The sequence below is a fragment of the Phaseolus vulgaris genome, chromosome 11 (assembly GCF_000499845.2).
Source record: "Phaseolus vulgaris cultivar G19833 chromosome 11, P. vulgaris v2.0, whole genome shotgun sequence".
Classification (NCBI taxonomy): domain Eukaryota; kingdom Viridiplantae; phylum Streptophyta; class Magnoliopsida; order Fabales; family Fabaceae; genus Phaseolus; species Phaseolus vulgaris.
This window is the reverse complement of record NC_023749.2, coordinates 22,153,974-22,176,148: the sequence shown is the minus strand read 5'-3', so window position 1 is coordinate 22,176,148 and position 22,175 is coordinate 22,153,974. Positions and strand designations below refer to the sequence as shown.

The 22,175-nt window shown below is 40.8% G+C and overlaps 2 protein-coding genes across 4 annotated transcripts in view; both read right to left on the bottom strand.

Annotated features, from left to right (window-relative positions):
* Window positions 1-1,706: 1,706 nt before the first annotated feature.
* On the bottom strand, window positions 1,707-2,849 carry LOC137836926 (uncharacterized). Its single transcript, XM_068645725.1, has one exon. It carries the CDS (start codon window positions 2,847-2,849, stop codon window positions 1,707-1,709), a length of 1,143 nt encoding a protein of 380 aa, XP_068501826.1.
* A 1,972-nt stretch (window positions 2,850-4,821) lies between these two features.
* LOC137819498 (transmembrane E3 ubiquitin-protein ligase FLY2-like) overlaps window positions 4,822-22,175 on the bottom strand; it is a 30,253-nt gene continuing 12,899 nt past the window's right edge. For 2 of the 3 annotated variants that reach the window (XM_068623381.1, XM_068623389.1), the window contains exons 8-15: window positions 9,941-10,098; window positions 9,752-9,811; window positions 9,511-9,604; window positions 8,599-8,766; window positions 6,125-6,453; window positions 5,619-5,735; window positions 5,374-5,535; window positions 4,822-5,001 (exon numbers count right to left, since the gene is read on the bottom strand). In XM_068623381.1, coding sequence (XP_068479482.1) covers window positions 5,434-5,535; window positions 5,619-5,735; window positions 6,125-6,453; window positions 8,599-8,766; window positions 9,511-9,604; window positions 9,752-9,811; window positions 9,941-10,098 — 1,028 coding nt within the window. In that variant the 3' untranslated portion in view covers window positions 4,822-5,001; window positions 5,374-5,433. Of the gene's footprint in view, window positions 5,002-5,373; window positions 5,536-5,618; window positions 5,736-6,124; window positions 6,454-8,598; window positions 8,767-9,510; window positions 9,605-9,751; window positions 10,099-22,175 lie in introns of all 3 variants that reach the window. The other variant, XM_068623373.1, reaches the window with a different exon arrangement.

The window sequence follows — 22,175 nt, the reverse complement described above, 5'->3', positions numbered from 1 at the left end:
AGCTTCGATTCCACGCTCTGTCAGGAGGAAACCCAAGAACTTCCCAGCCTCCACACCAAAAATACATTTCTCAGGGTTGAGCTTCAACCTGTACTTGGCGATGGTGGTGAATAGTTCCTCCAGATCGGCCACATGCTGCTCCTTTTCTCGGGATGTGACCACCATGTCATCTACATAAGCATGCACGTTTCTGCCAAGCATGGGCGAGAGCACCCTATCCATAAGTCGCTGATAGGTAGCCCCCGCATTCTTCAGCCCGAACGGCATACCTTGTAGCAGTAGCAAGACCGTTCTGTCATGAATGTTGTCTTGCATTCATCCCTGGGGTGCATTCTGATCTGGTTGTATCCTGAGAATGCATCCAAGAAACTGAGCAGCTTCCCCCCTGACGCGCTATCCACCAGAGTGTCTATGCTGGGTAGAGGGTAGGAATCTTTGGGGCATGCCTTGTTGAGGTCAGTGAAGTCCACACACATCCTCCACTTGCCGTTTGGTTTCTGAACCAGTACCACGTTCGCTAGCCACTAGAGGTACGGATGGCCACCTGCGGCAAGAAGCTTCTGCGCTTCGTCGTGGATCACTTTCCTCTTCTCTTCGTTGAATTTCCTTCGCCTCTGTTGCACAGGTCGGACTTTAGGATCCATCGACAGGCGATGGCAAAGGAAGTCAGGGTCGATTCCTGGCATGTCAGATGCTGACCATGCGAATGCACCCATGTGCCTCTCGATCACCCCGGCGATCAACCCTCGTTCTTCTTCGCCGAGCGATCCTCCCAGCTTGAACTTTCTCCCCTAATATCTACTTCTACCCACCCCTCAGCTGGGTGGGGTCTTTTCTCGCTGGCGATGACCGCCCTCGCGATCCCTGACTCGCGAGGAGTGATCATGCCCTCCTCTTCTGCTTCCACCTGAGCTACCTGGGAGCCCCCAGCGTAGCAGCCTCCATCTCCTGGTCGCCACGCATTCCCTAACAACCGATCGCTCTTCGCGCACTCCTGGTGGTGGTGTTGAGGTAACATGGCATACGCTCCTTTTCTGCCTGAGGCTGTTCACATAACAACGTCTAGCCTCAGCCTGATCTGACTTGATGGTTATTACGGTCCCCTCCATCGATGGCAGCTTCAGCTTCATGTGCCTCGTCGATGGCACTGCGCCCAACCTATTGAGTGTTGGCCTTCCCATCAAGATGTTGTACGCAAAAGGGGCGTTAACCACCAAGTACCTTATCTTTTCGGTGCGGGTTGTCGTTCCATCGGTGAACGTCGTCCTCAGCTCAATGTACCCCCGCACCTCTACCTGATCCCCTGCAAAGCCATAGAGACATCCAGTATATGGCCTTAACAGATCGGGGGACAGCTCCAACTTGTTGAACGTCGGCCAGAACATGACGTCTGCCGAGCTCCCTTGGTCTACGAGCACTTTGTGCACTCGCCTTCCTGCTGTGATGAGGGAGATGACCACAGGATCGTTGTCGTGCGGTACAACGTCCCGTAGATCAGCTTTCCTGAAAGTGATATCTACCTCGGGGAAATGGCCTTCGTCTACCGAGTCCACGGCCATTACCGATCGAGCATACCTCCTTTTTTGAGATGCGGTGCATCCCCCACCGGAGAAGCCCCCCGCAATCGTCTGCACCTCCCCGTGCACAGGGATTTCATGCTGCTGCTCTCCTGCCTGGGATCCCGACGAGCGATCACCCGGCGCCTCTCACAGGTAATCTGCTAGGAACCCAGACTTTACCAACTCCGCCAGTTGGTGCCCCAACGCCAAACAGGAGTGGAGTGTGTAACCAAAGGCTTGGTGAAACTCACACCACTTGTTCTTTTTCCTCCCTAGTACCTTGTCTGTCTTCTCTGGTACTCGGAGTCTCGCGGCTACGGCAGGAAGGGCGATCAGATCGGCCAACCCTACCATGAAATCATATCTTGGGGGTGCATTATTCTCCCTTGCACGCCCCCTGCCCTGGTCCTTCCTGGGTGCATAAGGACGAAGTTTCCCCTGCGCCTTATTTCCCTCCTTTGCCTCATGCACCCTCGTGTGCTGCTGTTGCTTCCCCTGTCCACCACGCGGCTTCAGCGGTGCCGCACTTCCTCTTTTCTCAGAAACCTCTGTCTCTGCCACTATGTGCGCCACCGCGCGTCGCCGGATTTCCGCGAAGGTGCTGGGATGGCTTCTGATGAGCGATTCACTGAAAGGACCCGACAGCACTCCCTTCTTAAACGCATGCACTAGCATATCCTTGTCCTTGCTGGGCAGTCTAACCACTTGTGCTCCAAAGCGGTTGAGGTAGTCTTTCAGCGACTCACCTTGATACTGGCGCACATCGAACAGATCGTACGACACCACTGAAGGTGCTCTGTTAACGATGTATTGCTCGGTGAAGAGCTTCGAAAACTGATGGAAGGACGTGAGATGACCCTCTGGCAGATTCACGAACCATTCCATGGCGATTCCTCTCAGAGTGCTCATGAACATCTTGCAATACACGGCATCTGAGCCCCCAGACAGCATCATCTGAGTGTGGAACGCCGTCAGATGCGCTTCTGGATCTTCTACCCCTGTGAATGACGCCTTCACTCCCACTAGGTTGGGAGGAACCATGGTTTGCATGATTTCAGGGGAGAACGGCATGGGGAACGCTCTCGGAGGCGATGGTGGCATCGACATCCCTTCTCCAACTGCGCGTTCTCTCGGCGTCTGTAACGTCCTTCTCAGCTCCTCATTGACGCGATTCAGCTCATCGTTCCTACTCTGTGCTGCAGCCAACTCCGCCTGCATCTTCTCTTGTTCAGCTCTCGACGCTGCGACATTGTCCTGCAGCGCACGCATCATCTCCAGGACCTGCGCCATTGTCACAGCTCCTTCCTCGACAGATGGCTCAGGTGATGTTTGTCTGGTTCTCCTCATTTTCTCAGCAAAAAACTCAGCAAAGACTTTGAGAAACTCTAGACACTTTGGTGTGGATGGGACCACGATTCAAACGGGCCCCACGGTGGGCGCCAAATGATCCTGCCGACAACTCAAACGAGGAGGAATTGCCTTGTCGCTTGCTTGACCCGCCTATGGCAACTCTGCTATCTGCAAGGATACTCTTAGAACCTCCTTCTCTGGGAACTCCGAATGCAACCTGCAAACACACAGACAGCGCCTCTAGCGGCCGTTTGCGCTCCGACGCTCAAGTTAGATCACAGAATCACTAGAAAATAATGTGTGTAAAAAAAGTGTCTGTATTTCTCTCTGATTCCCTTTTTATCTCCCTCTGTGTCTGTGCCTAACAGAATTCTGTTACGCTATTCTCTGCGTGTGTCAGAATTCTGTTATGCTTTTGTACGAAAACGTACCACAGTCAGGGTCGTGGGTGTCTGGGTTTTCAGTCTGTACCTTTCACGACACGGAGTGCACCTTTATCTGGGCCGCGCCCCTCTCAGACAGCGACACGTGGAGGCATGCAACTCACATCTAACCGTACATGTGCCACTACCTGAAGGGCTCTAGCGCATCTCTTTGCGCGCCTAAGTTATTCCCTTGCGGAGTAACTTAACGCGTTTCTTCTAACTGGGTGAATCACACATTCCCAGGAGAACGCCAGGTGTGGCTGGACTAGGCACACTCACCAAGCACTGCTCTCTGCATATGCGATTTCCCCTCCACTGCGTCATGCACGTAATGGGTTGAGGAAGTCACCAATCACTGACTGGTTTACTAACTCCCTCAGGCCACTCTCGTGCACAATTATACCAGCGAGGAGCTTTTCTTTCTCTGAGGTATGATCATGCGAGGTCCATGCGTAACGCTCTCGCTGGGAATCTTAGTCCCAGTTTAACTGCGTGTAACACGAAACCCCGATGACCATGCACCCGATGACTGATCGGTGCTCTATTGCTTCTCGCGTTCTCCCCCGGGGTGTTTATCTTGGACTGATCTGTCGGTGGCCACTCAGTTACTGACCACCGATAACCATACCGGTGATCTCCTCCTTGATTTCTCTGCCACCTGATCCACGTGTCACCCTGCGAGTGGTCCACGTGGTTATCTGCTGCTGACGTCATCGACTACCGATGACCGACCGGATCAGAATCCATAACTCATTTATGTTTGCTTACGAATCTTGACATCCGAAAGACCATTTTTGTTGTCCAGGTAAGCTTTTGGATAGCCAAATCTGAAAGTGACATATTAATTCCAGACTTGCATATCCATAACTTTTTTATTTGACTTACAAATATAAATATCTAGAACTTCTTAATTTGACTTACAAATATAAATATCCAGAAGACAAAGTCTTTTAAATCATTAAGGACAAAACAGAAATTTCACATCAATATGTTGAGTGTAGATTTGAGTTGATCCGGTGGAGGGAGGATTAGCCTAAAATATATTTCCAAAATACATTTTCAAATTTGGATTTCCTGAACACATTTTTGAACATAAATTCTTTAATGAATTTCCAGAACAATTTGCCTCACTTCAAGTATGATCGTTTCTCCTGTTTTCACAATCCTTCTACCGTATCCTCTTTTCCAGTTGTCATCTTATAGACCATCATTATTTTCACCATGGTAAGTTTATGACCATTTGGTGGCAAAGGGGAATGATAAACCTCATTTCAATCTCTTAGTTAAATTTGAGTTGAATTGAAAATTTACCAATTTAGTGCTATCATTTTTATCTTTACATTTTGTCCCTTTTTTTTTAGATCAATACCTTTGCCTCTCCAATTTTGATAGCATTTTTTACATAGAAATCGTAGTTTTCATTTAAACTAAAGTACACAACCTTGCGTGGGAAAACAAACTTGTTGGCTCTAACGGAGAAAAAGAGATGAACCAAAAGCATATAATAGAAAACTACGATTTCTAATGTACAACATTGTTGTTACATATTGAAAGAAAAAAAAACTAAAATTATACCAATGATGCATGATACAATTGTGAGAAGTATCGTATTTCAGTCTTGTACTGAAGTGCCAATTTTACGTACGCAATAAGGATTCTATCCCAACCTGCCAAACAAAAAGAGGAAAGTTTATAAAATGCAAACTCAACAGTTAAATGAAATCATGCTAGTGACTACCATTGGACTATAATAGATAAGGCAACAAGTAGAAAACTAAGAAATAATTGCTAGTTTAAAAAAAATCACTCATTTTAACAAAAGAAAAAGAAAAAAAATATATACTTTCATGCATTAAAAAGGAAAAAAATAGTTATGTTAATTTCATTTCAAAATTATATGTACAAGAGCCATATTCATAGCATATGGAATGAGAAGGAAACATCAAATTACAGAAGTGCTAAGATGTACCATTCTCTTGCATCAGAATATATTAAAGGCTAAATAAATGAGACAAACATAAATGTACTGAGCATATTACCAAAATTATGTAGTTGGGCAGTGTGAGTTGATCCTATTGATATGAACAATGGAAATCTCTTCAGGCAGGTGGAAGAGGGCGTCGGCATGTTGGGCACTCCATCTTTATATCCATCCATCTTTGCAAGCAACCAGAGTGGAAGAAATGATCACAAGGGGTCACCTGTGGAAGAGTTAGTGCATTAGACTTGTGCTATGTTCAGACTGTAAAATTAATTTCAATAGACAAAGGTAACATTCACATGCCATGCAATCATTAGATCGTGGATAAAGATCAATGGCTGTCATGCATATAACACAGTCTGTGGCGTGATTTGTATCTTGAGCAAACCTCCTATAATAGCAGTATTTCTCAGGTAGAAACTGCAAATGAAAAAGATAAAGTTAGCTGTGCTGTGAGAGAAGCATTGTGTAAAAAGAAAAAATTAAACATCCAGCTGCATCATGATGCATGTCGAGTTGAGAAAGGCTAAGGGCAAGAACCCAAAGCAATGAGTGTTATGTATTATCACTACTATGCTCATGATTAAACAAAATGAAACAAAGTAGCCAATATTATAGAGCAAAATTATCAAAAAATAGATAAAAGAGCCACCCTTATTTCTAGGATGTCTAGCTAATCCTTCAAACAATGAAAGGAACATTAATTATAAGTAAATATAATCATAAGAGAATAACTTCAATACAGAAAGAGTTAGATGAAATCAAATTAGTAAAAATGGTTAAAAAGTATCAAGACAGTTGAGTCCAACCTGATGAGGAATGAACCACAAAGACCCCAAATAGTGCTGAAGCAAGAGAATTGCAGCTTGAAGTCCAACAAATATAGCCAAACAAACACACCATCTCTGATCTGGTTCTATACGCAAGAAGTTGTTAGGACAACCAAAAATATATAATGGGATTGCTAGCCGAGTAACAGTTATGCCTAATATATAATGAGGATGCAATGGCTTGCGTGAGTCTCGAACGACATTGGTGATTATCTGAGGTATCCAAAAGGAGTATACAAGAAGAAGAATAAGTCTCAAATGATTGTGGAATTCATACATGAGCAGTATGCCTCCCAGTAGGATCCCGTCTGTAAAAGAAGTTAAATAGTTAGGTTAGATCTGAGTCTCACTTCTTCAAACAAGGAAATCCTAGAACCAGTTGAAGTAACTGGAAATATATAAAAGAAATTATCTGGCATGCTTGAACAATCGAGTGGAATAAAACATATTCATATATGTACATTCTAAGAATACATGGCATGTCCCCTAAGTATTTTGATTTTCAAGTAAACTCTCCCAAACTAGGCAGGTTTCCATCTTCCTAAGATGTAGAGAGACTATTTATAGTTCAAAACAACATAACATGATCATGGATCCTATGGAACATGTTAGATATTGTGGCAAACTTGGCCACAAAATTGACAGATGTTATGCCTTACATGGTCGTCCTCCTAGATCTGTTGCGGTTGCTCAAATTTCCCCTGTGCAACCTTCTACCATGGACCATACTTCAATTGATACCCCAGGCCAACCTGCTATTTTCAATGAATTTCTTAAATGGTATGAGGATCGTCAGAACCCTAGTTCCACGGCTTTTGTTGCACATTCAGATACATCTTTTGTTGGCCTCACTCACTCCACTTCCCATGGCCCTTGGGTTCTAGATTCAGGTGCCATTGATCACATTACTGGTAATAAATCTTTTTTCTATTCCCTATCTACTACGGGTTATTTACCTTCTGTTACCATGGCCAATGGATATAGGGTACGATCACATGGTGTTGGTACTATTAATCTTTTTTCTTCTATATCTATTAATAATGTTCTTTATGTCCCTGGGTCTCCATTTAACTTATTATCCATTAGTCGTCTCACTCGTTCCCTTGATTGTGTTATTTCGTTTACCAAAGATTTTGTTTCTTTACAGGATCGGAGTTCGGGACGGATGATTGGCACTGGATGTGAGTCTCATGGACTTTATCAACTACAGATCTTTGCACATGTTGGCGCAATTATGGATTCTCCATCTCTCATTCATGCTCGGTTGGGTCATCCTCGTCTTGCCAAGATGCAGTAGCTTGTTCCAAGTTTGTCTAATGTGTCTACTTTATCGTGTGAGTCGTGTCAGTTAGGGAAGCACATTCGTAGTTCTTTTCCTAGTAGTGTCTCACAACGTGCTTCATCTCATTTTGCCTTAGTTCACTCTGACATTTGGGGACCAAGTCGTATTAAGTCTAATTTAGGATTTCAGTATTTTGTTACTTTTATTGATGATTATTCAAGATATACTTGGTTATTTTTAATGAAAAACCATTCTGAGTTGTTTTCTATATTTCAAATATTTTACAATGAAATTAAAAATCAATTTGGAATTTCCATCCGAATTTTGTGTAGTGATAATGGACATGAGTATCTTTCTCATTCTTTTAAAAATTTGATGGCTTCTCATGGTATTCTTCATCAAACTTCATGTGCTTATACACAACAAAATGGGGTAGTTGAGCGCAAGAATAGACATCTTGTTGAAAGAACTCGTACTATTTTAATCCATGGTGATGTTCCTCAGCGTTTTTGGGGTGATGCTGTTTTTAGTGCATATTATCTCATTAATCGCATGCCATCTTCAGTCTTAGATAACAAAATTCCTTATTTTATTTTATTTCCATATGACCCTCTCCACTCTTTACCTCCCAAAGTTTTTGGGTCCACATGTTTTGTTCATAATTTTAGTCCTGGTTTTGATAAATTATCTCCTAAGTCACACAAATGTGTCTTTTTAGGGTTCACTAGATCACAAAAAGGATATAAATGTTTCTCACCGTCTTTAAACCGTTATTTTATTTCAGTAGATGTCACATTCAGTTAATCAATTAGCAGTATTTTTACTAAACCCTTACGAGGGCCTAGGATTGATTACATTTGTAACAAGCTAGGTACATATTATCTATATGCACCAGCTTGAGGGGGAGTGTTAGATATTATTAGATATAATTATATATTATTTGATATTATGAGATATTATATATATTGTTAGATATCTCATATTTATGTAATGGACTTAGCCCATATGTTTCTTTTCCTATATAAACATAATCCTATGTGTTCAATATAGACAAGGGATTTACCCTATTCTTTCTTTTCCTTTAATAGAACAAATGACTCCATGGCATATCCATAGTGACGAGATAACAAGATCAGATAACCAAAGAAACTTAAATTAAATGTGTACTTACAGAATCGGCTGTATAAAACTGATAGTTCACGCCTCATTGCCTCCCAACCTTCACCATTGCTCAAAGGCCTACTTGCCTTCCAGATGGCAAGGAGATATCTCATCTCAAATATTGAGAATACCACAAACTTGAAAAATGCAGCAGTCGCAAAAGCATTGAACAAAGATTCTGCATGGCAGGTAGGTAGTAACAACAATTATTCATAAGACAAGCTTAAATAAAGAAATTAATCATCCACTCAAGTCATATCTATCATAGCAATGATAATGTTATACTACAATCAATTGAGGACACATACTTTTAAAATCTTCCCTTTTGTAACAGCAAGGGTGCAACCTGCTAATCTATAACCTATTTCAAACTAATCATAATCTTCATGCACTACCATGAACCAAAGATGATAATTGATATTTGCACGTCACAGATTCAAAAAAATTTATATATAATTACAGGGTGCTCTGGGAATTAGATGCTGTAATCAAACTAATTTGATTTACGGTTTGATTACAAGTCCATTTGGTTTGAAGGAGCAAGGAGGTAATGAAAGCTACACAGGTTTTGTGCATCCGATCACCATTGGGTTCAATGTCAAGATTGATATACATTTTTTTGTGGGACGTGCACCAGTGTTTGTAGGTGGGTGGGGGATACTGACACCAATGTGTATTCGCACTGCCCATACAAATGCAGCTATATAGCCAGCTGGGCAGAAAACAAAATTAAGCATAGAGAAAAATATTTAATGAGCTCTTCAAATTAAAAGGATCCTTTGATATTTTATGACTCCCCAAAATTGGTACCTCAAAACTCTACAAGGATAATAGAGATTTTTAAGATGACAGATAGAGAACTGTTTGTGGAGCGTCTAAATTGATTATACAAAAAACCTTAGCACTTATTTGGAAAACTTACCAACTAGTATTCCAGCGGTCAAATGTATAAGGCAAAGATAAGCATCTACTATAGCTTGCTGACCAATCGTTAATATTGAAACCTTAGCAGCCCCCTGCAAGGGTATACATAAAATCAAATTCATTATAATTTATAATGAAATATTGTCGAGTAGATTCTTCAAATATTGAATCATTTACATTAATTAAATTCACTAAATCTATAACACAATGTCAAATAAAAATTTGAAGCAATTTATTACAGATTGGGTGTTGCTATGCTCCATTTGCCGAATTAATAGAAGAACTTGCAAAAATGAGATCTGGCTCAAGTACATTAAGGAAATAACACAGCAATGCACAATAAAAGAGTTTAAAGATGAAAGAAAGGAAAACATAATGGACAATAACAAAGTGGAAGAGTAGAAAGAAAGTAAATGACTGAAGGATACAAAAGTAACCATCAAGGTATAGTTCACTGCTTTATTATAGTAGACTTCAATGTTAATAGAAGTTGCATTTAACTGTAACGGCGAGAAGCAGTCCCCATCATCGTCCACAGACGGACTCTGCATTAACCCTACTAGCTGAAAAGAATCACGCTCCCCTTCTATAATCAAGCATAAAACACCTTGGTAAATCATATGATGAAATACAATATTTTCTACCGTAGTAAGATTGCACTCAATGAACTTTGAAAAAAGTAGAGCCAGAATTCATCTTAAAATTCTTCTGCATTAATAATTAATATTCACTAATAATCAGAAATTGTAATATTTAATGTGCTCAGAAGTTTCCATGGTTATTCAAGCCAGTGCTTTAAATCCCGGATAGTGGTGCATAGCAGACTACTACAAAATGCTATAACGAGATAACATACAGCAGGATAACCGTTATTTTGAATTTTTTCTATAGTTTACATACTGTTTAATACACACACTGATAGGTTTCCAAAAAAGAAAGACAAAGATTCACTCAAACAACACAGTAAAAGAATGAATAGTTCTCTGTTTTATTATTCAAGCACTGTAACAAAACACCCAGAACATTTACAAAGGAAAAAATGATTCCTTTCCCGCAGGTCTTATCCTGGCTCCAAAACTGACATACAAAAAATCCACACACGCTTCCCTTACAGGGTTGGTCTTTATTTAAAGACCAAACATAACCAACTACCTAACCAACCCCCTTATCCTTTATTCTTTACTTTCTTCCTATAATACACCCTCCATATACTGTCCTTATTTTCTTTCCTAACATTACTCCCTTCTACCAAAACAACCTTGTCCTCAAGGTTGAAATATGGAAATTGCTCCTTGATGGTTGCCACATCCTCCCATGTAGCAGTATCATTGTCCCCTTCATTCCATCTTATTAAAATTTGTGGAACGCGTGCTCCTTGGACCGTTACTTCGCGTCTATCCAAAATTTCTTTTGGATAAAAATTCACAGCTTGTCCCTAAAACTCTTGAGGCAATTCTAGATGTACTTGGTGCTGCCCTACAGCTAACTTGAGTAGGGAAACATGGAAAACTGGGTGTATTCGAGCTTCCAGTAATTGTAGTCTAAAAGCCACCGAACCCACCTTTGCTAGAACTGAAAAAGGACCATAATATTTGACTGCAAGTTTAGGATGCAATTGATTAGGCATAGATAGTTGTCGATGTGGACAAATTTTCAAGTATACCATATCTCCTACTTTAATTGGAGAAAGTTTTTTGTGGCAATTGGCGAACTTGGACATTTGATTTTGCGCCCTCCTTAAATGAAATTTGAGTTGTGTAAGGGCCTCATCACGATTCATTATATCTTGTGCCACCTCTTCTACCATTGTTTCCCTGGAACAAAACATGCCAGAGATGGAGGAGGTCGTCCATACACTATTTCAAAAGGTGTACATTTTGTTGTCCCATGAAAACTGGTGTTATACCAATATTTCGCCCAAGGAAGGAATATCGCCACATTTTGGGTTGTTCCGAACTAAAGCAACGAAGGTATGTTTCCAACATTCTATTTAAAAAATCCGTTTGACCATCCGTTTCTGGATGATACGTCGTCCTCATCCTCAACGTCGTCCCTTGCAATTTGAATAATTCCTTCCTAAAAAGACTTAGAAATGTTAAGTCTCTATTGTTGACCTAGAGTGATCGCTTGCTTTGAAGAATCCAAATCTCTTGTTGATGCAAAGGCTAGTGTTGTTGTTGTGTCTAGGATAGGATCTGGGTAGATTGATTGCGTAAATCCACTCTTGATTGAATCTTAAAGCTAAAGTATTTTCAAACCTTTTAAGTTGAAAGTGTTTTTCAAACTAAGTGAAAAACAACATGTTGTTTTGTCGAAACAACCGATTGTTTTACTCTTAAGTGTTTTGAAAAAGGTTGAAAACTGTTTTGGTTGGTTGACTTGTTGTCAAACCAACACAACCGATTGATTCGCACATTCACCAGTTGTTTGTTTTCAAATCATAACAAAAAACTGTTTTGTGTGTTGACTGAACTTTAAATGATTTTGTAACTGAATGCGCTCCTGTTTTAAATGCTTAGACCATTCTTTGAAAACAATAAATAGTTTGTTTAACGTTTGTAACAAACAACAACTGAGATTGAATCATAGAAAAATAGATTTGAGTTTTTCACTGATTTTAGTTTTCAAGAGTTAAAGATTGCTTTGAGCTTGCATTGATCAAGAGAGAGTGGAATAGGATTTCATTTGTATTGATTTCAGTTCATTCTGTAACAAGTGTAATCCTTTCGTACTTTGTGTAAACTGTGGTGTGGTAGGCCAGGAAGTGTTGTGTGCTCTTGAGGTTGTCAAGATCAACATTCTTGGTGTGTGTGCTGAACCAAAGGAAGTGTGTTTCTTGAGGGGATCAAGGTTACTTCTTCGGTAGTGTGTGTAAGTAATCTAAGTTTGGTTACTTAGTGGATTCCCCAGTGGTTTCTGGAAAACTGGATGTAGCTCTTGGTTTAAGAGTGAACCAGTATAAATTGTGTGTGCAATCTCTCTCTCCCTTAAACTCTTTAATTTCAGTTTGTGCTTTTTCAACTGGTATAAACAACCGATTGTTTTTCTGATGCTGTATTAAATTGTTTTGTGTTTTTGGCAACCCCTTTAAACAATTCACCCCCCCCCCCCCCCCCCTCTCATTTAAAGCCATACATTCTAACATCTATCACTTACGATGGAAGTTGGAATGCCATGCAATCTCATCAGCTCTTTAACAAACACCTTTGCGGTTGTTCTAGCTGAATATGGATGTTTAAGAGGAATGAAATGACCATACTAAGGCGATCCACTTCCACCAAAATTGTGTCTTTCCCTCAAGATTTAGTAAGTCTAAAAATGAAATCCATACTTATCTCCTCCCAAACTGCCTTTGGAATCGACAAGGGCTGAAGCAATCCTTGTGGCGAGCATGGTTGATACTTGTTCTGCTGGCACACCGCACACGCGTGTACATATTCAGTGACGGTCTTCTTCATGCCCATCCAATGCAAGGACTGAGCTATTCTTCTATAGGTGCGGAAAATTCCTAAATGTCCTCCCACAGTAGTATGGTATTCCTGGAGTAGTTTGTGAACCCAACTCGAAGACGATGATGACATTGCCGGACCATCGTCGGTATCTCATCGGAACTGCCGTCGGAATCGCTGTTGGAGCCTTCATATTTGCTGCTACCGCCAATTGACCTGTGACTGGATTTGTCCTTATCCTCTATGGCTTCTTCCGCTACCACTGTTTCTACTTCCGTGCCATTATGCCGGATCAATCTATTTATACTAATTATGTCAATGTTCATCTCTCAATTGACAAATTGGATGGAACCAATTATGACACTTGGGCCTCAGATATTAAGTTATGGCTTAAGAGTCAAGGCTATGTTGATCATCTTACCCATCCTAATGTTGCTAAAAATGAGGTTTCTCGTTGGTTAAAAGTTGATGCTCAATTATACATTGTTATCAAATCTACCATTCACTCATCTTTAAAACAATTTTTTCGAACCTATGAGACATGTTCAGAAGTTTGGGAACAAGCAAAATTATTATACACCAATGATACTCAACGTCTTTATCGTGTGTGTCAAAATCTCCTCACAATTGTTGCTCCCAAACGTCTTGATGGTACAATGATGGAATATCTGGGTAAGATTCATGCTCTTCTTCATGATTTTAATGTATTATTACCTCCTGCCCTCACTACTTCTCAAGAACTAGAACAAAGATACAAGTTCTCCATAGTATTGGGTTTACATGGACTTCCTGATGATTATTCTCATGTTCGTGATCAAATTTTGGGATCTCCTATCATGCCCAATTTTACTTCCACTTGTTATATCCTTCTGCGTGTGCCAGGTCAACACACCACTAATATAACGTCTCATGTTGATGACTCTTCTGCTTTAGTCTCTCAACATAATGATTGTACTCGCCCTCACAAGCCAGACAAAGGGCGTCACAAGTGTGACCATTGACAGTGTTATGCCTTACATGGTCGTCCTCCTAAATCTGTTGTGGTTGCTCAAACTGCTCTTGTGCAACTGTGGACCATACCTCAATTGCCAACCTGCTATTTTCAATGAATTTCTTAAATGGTATGAGAATCGTCAGAAATCTAGTTCCATGGTAGAAGGTTGCACAGGGGGCAATTAGAGCAACCGCAACAGATCTAGGAGGACAGTTTTAATGAGTATGGTCCATGGTAGAAGGTTGCACAGGGGCAATTTGAGCAACCGCAACAGATCTAGGAGGACGACCATGTAAGGCATAACATCTGTCAATTTTGTGGCCAAGTTTGCCACAATGGTCACACTTGTGACGCCCTTTGCCCGGCTTGTGAGGGTGAGTACGATCATTATGCTAAGAGACTAAAGCAGAAGAGTCATCAACATGAGACGTTATATCAATGGTGTGTTTACCTAGCACGCGCAAAAGGGTAGAACAAGTAGAAGTATAATTGGGCAATAAGAGATCCCAAAATTTGATCACGAACGTGAGAATAATCATCAGGAAGGCCATGTAAACCCAATAACATGAAGAACTTGGATCTTTGTTCTAGTTCATGAGAAGGAGGATCGTCAGAACTCTAGTTCCACGGCTTCTGTTGCACATTCAGGTACATCTTTTGTTGGCCTCACTCACTCTACTTCCCTTGGCCCTTGGGTTCTAGATTCAGGTGCCACAAATCACAGTACTGGTAATCAATCTTTTTTCTCTTCCCTATCTACTACAGGTTATTTACCTTTAGTTACCACGGTCAATGGATATAAGGTACCATCACATGGTGTTGGTACTATTAACATTTTTCTTTCTTTATATGTTGATAATGTTCTTTATGTCCCTGGGTCTCCATTTAACTTATTATCCATTAGTCGTCTCACTCGTTCCCTTGATTGTGTTATTTCTTTTACCAAAGATTTTGTTTCTTTACAGGATCGGAGTTCGGGTCGGATGATTGGCACCGGATGTGAGACTCATGGACTTTATCAACTATAGATCTCTACACATGTTGGCGCGATTATGGATTCTCCATCTCTCATTCATGCTCGGTTTGGTCATCCTAGTCATGCCAAGATGCAGCAGCTTGTTCCAAGTTTGTCTAAGTGTCTACTTTATCGTGTGAGTCGTGTCAGTTAGGGAAACACATTCGTAGTTATTTTCCTAGTAGTGTCTCACAACGTGCTTCATCTTCTTTTGCCTTAGTTCACTCTGACATTTGGGGACAAAGTCGTATTAAGTCTAATTTAGGATTTCAGTATTTTGTTACTTTTATTGATGATTATTCAAGATGTACTTGGGTGCTTTTAATGAAAAACCGTTCTAAGTTGTTTTCAATATTTCAGATATTTTTACTAAATCCTTATGAGGGCCGGATTGATTATATTTGTAACAAGCTAGGTACATATGATCTATATGCACCAGCTTGAGGGGGAGTGTTAGATATTATTAGATATAATTAGATATTATGAGATATTATAGATATTACTAGATATCTCTATTTATGTAATGGGCCCATATGTTTTTTTTTTCTATATAAACATAACCTGATGTGTTCAATATACACAAAGGATTTACCCTATTCTTTCTTTTCCTTTTAATACAAATTACTCAAAATTAATAACATTCCCAATTTACAATCAAATGTCATAGGTGTCAAAAACAAAATATACAAGCTGTATCGTCCGGTCCTCGGCCTCGGGCGTTGACCAAAGTCAACATGGTGGGACCCTGAAGGTAGGGTCCACTGGAAGTACAGCAGGACAGGAAGGAGTCTCCTTAGGCTCACGGCAAAGGGTGGCCGAGGAGGGGGCGGCATCGAGGCAGGGCGTGGAGTCCTCGGACCTCGGCGTCTCAACAGTAAAGATGAACAAAAAAGGTGGTTTTCAAGCCACACCCCAGTTCCCAGTAGGGAGAGGCCCAGATCACAAGGGATACGTGCATGGGATGTAGGGACGCAACAGTACGCACCACCGTTAAAGAGCCACTGGGACAGAGACGACTCATGAGGGTCACGTCCCAAGGGTGATCTGCATGCACGGCACGTGAGTAAGGCAGGGAACTCCCAGGGCGGAGGACTCAGAGATTGGATGCATGAGCTGGCATCCAAGCAGTCATCCTGCGCTAGTTGCACTTCGGCAGGGTAGTCTTTCACACTGGATGACCCTAAGTCTGGGTGCTAATGTCGCTAAGACACGCCTACAGAATGCCTAAGTCACACCTAAACAAAAGGGCAATAACACTGAAAGGTATATAAGGGCAACAAGAGACATAATCAGGTACGTTTTGACGTGACAGAACATGTTCCTGCCGATTGACTGAGAAAGTCTTCGTGCGTGGCTCTAACTTGCACTCAAGGACTCCTTCGTCTTCAACTCAGATCTCCGCCTGGCGCCGTCGTGAGAACCTGAAATGAAATGAGCAAAGGGCGCCCTCGCGGCCGTTTGCACTCCGACGATCAAGTCAGCAAAGCAAGAAACATCAAAACCTCCGTACCGGAGAACCGTAACTGAATCGTTACTAACTCTGATCTCTCTCTCTCTCCCTGAGTGAGTGTGTAAAATGAGTCAAATGTGCAACTGGTAAAACGTACCTTAGTAAACTTTCGGAGAAGGTTATATACCTTGATGTTTCAGTGCTTACTGCCACATGTCCTTCTGACTTAACCGCCATTCCACGTGGAAAGCCCTACTGTAACCCAACTTAGGGAAACTCCAACGTGTAAGTCCTCCTTCTCTGGAGTGCACCTAGCGCGAGGGGTGATTACCTGGGTGCCAACTCATGCGCCCCAGTTTCTAGTCACTCGCCCTGGGAGTGTATCTGTCTTCCTCTCGTACCATGCACATGGTTCACCCCTGGGCGTGGCCCTCTCCTGGGTCGTATCTGTCCCAGGGATTCCCCAGAGGTGGCGTGGGTACTTCACGAGGCAGGCTACCCCCTGCTGATACTGGGACTATGGCCTTGAAGCCACCCTTCTCTTCATTACTGCTCTGAAGTACCGGGGCCCGAGGCCTCCTCGCCCGTACCGTGACCTCTGACTGTGTCGCCCCCCTCCACGGTCTTCCCTACCCGTGGGTATCGGGGGGTGACATTAGCGACGCCTCATTATGGTGACGCCCCCACCTGGCGACGCCTACCTCTGGCGACGCCCAAACTGGTCAACCTGTTGACTTTCTCCCTTGGGCCCCTTGGCGGGTCCCACCACGTGTTTGACTTTGACTTTGACTTTGGTCAACGCTCGGGGACGGGACGGTACAGAACACGTTACGCTTTCATTAGTGCAAGTTACGCATTTCTGAGAGAAGAATAGAGCGAGAGAGAACACACAGTGATCTCAGAGTTAGAGTTTGGTGTTCATTGCCCAAGAGACTGACTTGACCGTCGGAGTGCAAACGGCCGCGAGGGCGCCCTTTGTTTCTCTATCTTTTCAGGTGATTCCATCGAAGGAAGGGAACGTAGGAGCGAAGGGTTCTTGGAAGCGAAGTCAATAGAAACGCACAAAGACATTAGGTCAACTGGCGGGAACACAAGCAAATACCAGTGTCCTAGAGTGGAGTTATAAGTCATCATCTTCTAAATTCAATTCTATAACATTTTTGCTATTGTTACATCTGTAAATTTCAATTTTTGGAAATTAAAATCCCAAAAAATAGTTGTCCATAAAAGCCTTAATGTCTTTGTTCTAAGGTATTTTTGGAATCAATGCATAGCATCACTATAGTGCCTGCTATAACTGCTATTCAATATGCTCTTTGGTCTGGTACAACCACTACACAAAATTGCTCCACTATAGCAACCTCTTTAGCGGGCAAGGGCCATTCCATATCACTACACTGCAGTGGCGGCTCTATAGCGTACTACTTAAAACCTTGATCAAGTTTTATATTTTTATGTATATATGTCATTTATTAGAAACAGGAGAGAGAATATGAGGAGAGGATAGCTCATCTGTCTACACAAGATAATAAAGAACTTAAGGAAACCCACAGTCATAAGAAATCTTCAATGTTTCTGCATATATCTAACTGAAAAGAATCATTTACAAAATGGGAAGAGCATCAGAAGGAAGGCTAAAATTAGCCAGTATAAAGATATGCATGTATCATATAAGTTACCACAATTTGTGACAAGTAGTTACTACACCCGTGAAATGCAAATAATAGTAATGCTTTATTTGATCTTTTGAAGACCTTTTCTGTCTCTTGATTTCTTTTATTCTTATTACCCATGTCTACCAAAATATTGTACTACATTAAATCCTACAAAATTAATCCCCACAAATTAAAACCATAAAGCTTCTCACGCAAGGTTCAAATGGTAATGTGAAAACCAAAGAAAAAGGTTTTGTATATGTATGCTAAATAATAGAGAAGTCCCTTAGAGTAATGACACGAAGAAAGAGTAGATTTGAAATTAAAAAATGATACTGGAAAATTATAGTGATGTAATAGAACTGTATATCAGCATCTTGAACCGATTTTGTATCTGTATTTTTATTTTAAATTAGAAATTCAAATAAATATTCTAGGAGATTAGAGTAGTTAAGATCAAAATCAAATTATTCGAATGTGTTCTGATTTCATTCACCTTTAGTCTAGAATATTTGTTAAGATCAAAATCAGATTATCCTAATTACTCTATCAATATCATTATTGTTTATGCATGAAGAGTAGAATCAGAAACACTTCTGAAAGAAGTTTTACAATAAGAGATTGGTTCAAGACGTTCAACAAGAGAAAAATAGTATTGTAGGCAGGGATCTAAATGGGTATGTTGGTAGTTAGGTAAGGGGATTTGTAGAAACTCATGGTAATTTTGGTTTTAAAGATCTAAATGAGAAAGGAGACTGGATAGTCTATTCTTGATGTTGCAATATCATGTGATTTCAGGATTATGAACACTTGTTTTAGAAAGTAGGAGGAACTTCTACTAACTTAGAAGTGTGGAATCTCAAGGTTACTATTAAAGGAAAAGAAAGAATAGGGTAAATCCCTTGTGTATATTGAACACATAGGGTTATGTTTATATAGGAAAAAGAAACATATGGGCTAAGCCCATTACATAAATATGAGATATCTAACAATATCTATAATATCTCATAATATCAAATAATATCTAATTATATCTAATTATATCTAATAATATCTAACACGCCCCCTCAAGCTGGTGCATATAGATCATATGTACCCAGCTTGTTAGAAATGTAATCAATCCTAGGTCCTTGTAAGGGTTTAGTAAAAATATTTGCTAATTGATTATTTGAATTAACAAACTCAGTCTTGATATCTCCTGATATAATCTTTTCTCGAATGAAATGACAATCAATCTCAATATGTTTTGTCCTTTCATGAAAAACTGGATTTGAGCTAATATGAAGAGCAGCCTGATTATCACATATCAGTGTCATTTGAGTAACCTCTCCAAATTGCAATTCTTTAAGTAACTGTTTAAGCCAAATAAGCTCACAAGTAGCCGAGGTCATAGCTCTATATTCTAATTCTGCACTAGATCTTGCCACAACACTTTGTTTCTTGCTCTTCCAAGAGATCAAGTTATCACCAATGGAGACACAATAACCAAAAGTTGACCTTCTATCAGATGGAGATCCTGCCCAATCAGCATCTGAATAACAAACGACTTTAGTATGGTTATTATGACCATATAACAAACCTTTTCCAGGAGAGCCTTTAATGCACTTCACTATACGAATGACTGCATTCCAATGATCTTCACATGGAGAATTAAGAAATTGACTCACCACACTGACTGCAAAGGAAATATCAGGACGAGTAACAGTGAGATAGTTCAATCTTCCAACTAATCTCCTGTACTTCTCAGGATCTGAAAGAGGCTCCCCCTGATTGGGTAGAAGCTTGACGTTGGGATCCATGGGAGTATCAACAGATTTCGAATTCATCAACCCAATTTCCTCCAAAATATCTAATGCGTATTTTCTTTGAGAGATAACGATACCAGTATTGGATTGTGTTACCTCAATCCCCAAGAAATATCTGAGTTTGCCAAGATCCTTGTTCTGAAAGTGTTGACAAAGGTGTTGTTTTACTTGTGAGATGCCATGGTGATCACTGCCTGTAAGAACAATGTCATCAACATATACTACAAGATAGATAAACCCAGCACTCGAGTAACGATAAAAAACTGAATGATCGCCTTCACTGCGAGTCATACCAAATTGTTGAACAACATTGCTAAATTTTCCAAACCAAGCCCTAGGAGACTGCTTGAGGCCATATAAGGATTTGCGAAGACGACATACCAATCCAGAAGACTCCCCCTGAGCAACAAAACCGGGAGGTTGCTCCATATAAATTTCTTCCTGCAAATCCCCATTAAGAAAAGCATTTTTAACATCCAGTTGATAAAGAGGCCATTGTTGAAGAGCAGCCATAGCTATGAATAAGCGAACAGAGGCCATCTTTGCTACTGGAGAAAAAGTATCACCATAGTCTAAACCAAAAATTTGGGTATAACCCTTAGCCACAAGACGAGCTTTGAGACGATCAATAGTACCATCAGGACCAACTTTGATAGCAAAAATCCACCGGCAACCAACAACAGATTTCCTAGATGGTAAAGGAACAAGTTCCCAAGTTCCATTATTCTGAAGCGCATTCATTTCATCAAGCATGGCCTGACGCCAACCAGGATGAGCTAAGGCATCACCTACAGATTTTGGAATGGACACAAAAGAAATAGACGAAAGGCAGGTATAAAAGGGTTGAGATAGTCTATGGTAACTCAAAGCAGTATAATGTGGAGAGGGATTACGAGTAGAACGTATACCTTTACGGATAGCAATAGGAAGATCAGGTTCAACAGTCGGAGGTTCAACTATAGGAGCCGGAGGGGGATGAGGTGTTGGCACCAGAATAGAGTCTGCTGATGGACGATGAGACGGTTGACGACGACTATACACTTGAAGAGTTGGCGGCGGTGGTGAATTGTTAGGTGCACTAGGCACAACAAGAGGAATATTAACTTGATTAGATGAAGAAATTGAAAAGAGAAGGACAAGACTTAAAGTAAAGGGAAGATTCACTGAAGGTGACATCTGCTGAAATAAAATAACGGTTTAAAGACGGTGAGAAACATTTATATCCTTTTTGTGATCTAGTGAACCCTAAAAAGACACATTTGTGTGACTTAGGAGATAATTTATCAAGACCAGTACTAAAATTATGAACAAAACATGTGGACCCAAAAACTTTGGGAGGTAAAGAGTGGAGAGGGTCATGTGGAAATAAAATAGAATGAGGAATTTTGTTATCTAAAATTGAAGATGGCATGCGATTAATGAGATAACATGCACTAAGAACAGCATCACCCCAAAAACTCTGAGGAACATCACCATGGATTAAAATAGTACGAGTTGTTTCAACAAGATGTCTATTCTTGCGCTCAGCTACCCCATTTTGTTGAGGTGTATAAGCACATGAAGTTTGATGAAGAATACCATGAGAAGCCATCAAATTTTTAAAAGAATGAGAAAGATACTCACGTCCATTATCACTGCGCAAAATTCGGATGGAAATTCCAAATTGATTTTTAATTTCATTGTAAAGTATTTGAAATATAGAAAACAACTCAGAACGGTTTTTCATTAAAAATACCCAAGTACATCTTGAATAATCATCAATAAAAGTAACAAAATACTGAAATCCTAAATTAGACTTAATACGACTTGGTCCCCAAATGTCAGAGTGAACTAAGGCAAAAGGAGATAAAGCACGTAGTGAGACACTACGAGGAAAAGAACTACGAATGTGTTTCCCTAACTGACACGACTCACACGATAAGGTAGACACATTAGACAAACTTGGAACAAGTTGTTGCATCTTGGCAAGACTAGGATGACCCAACCGAGCATGAATGAGAGATGGAGAATCCATAATTGCGCCAACATGTGCAGAGATCTGTAGTTGATAAAGTTCATGAGACTCACATCCGGTGCCAATCATCCGTCCCGAACTCCGGTCCTGTAAAGTAACAGAATCTTTGGTAAAAGAAATAACACAATCAAGGGAACGAGTGAGACGACTAATGGATAATAAGTTAAATGGAGACCCAGGGACATAAAGAACATTATCAATAGATAAAGATGAAAAAAGATTAATAGTACCAACACCATGTGATGGTACCCTATATCCATTGGTCACGGTAACTGAAGGTA

Bases quoted from the DNA above. Each gene is read 5' to 3' on its own strand.
- LOC137836926 (XM_068645725.1), bottom strand. From the start codon at position 2,849: ATGGCGCAGGTCCTGGAGATGATGCGTGCGCTGCAGGACAATGTCGCA.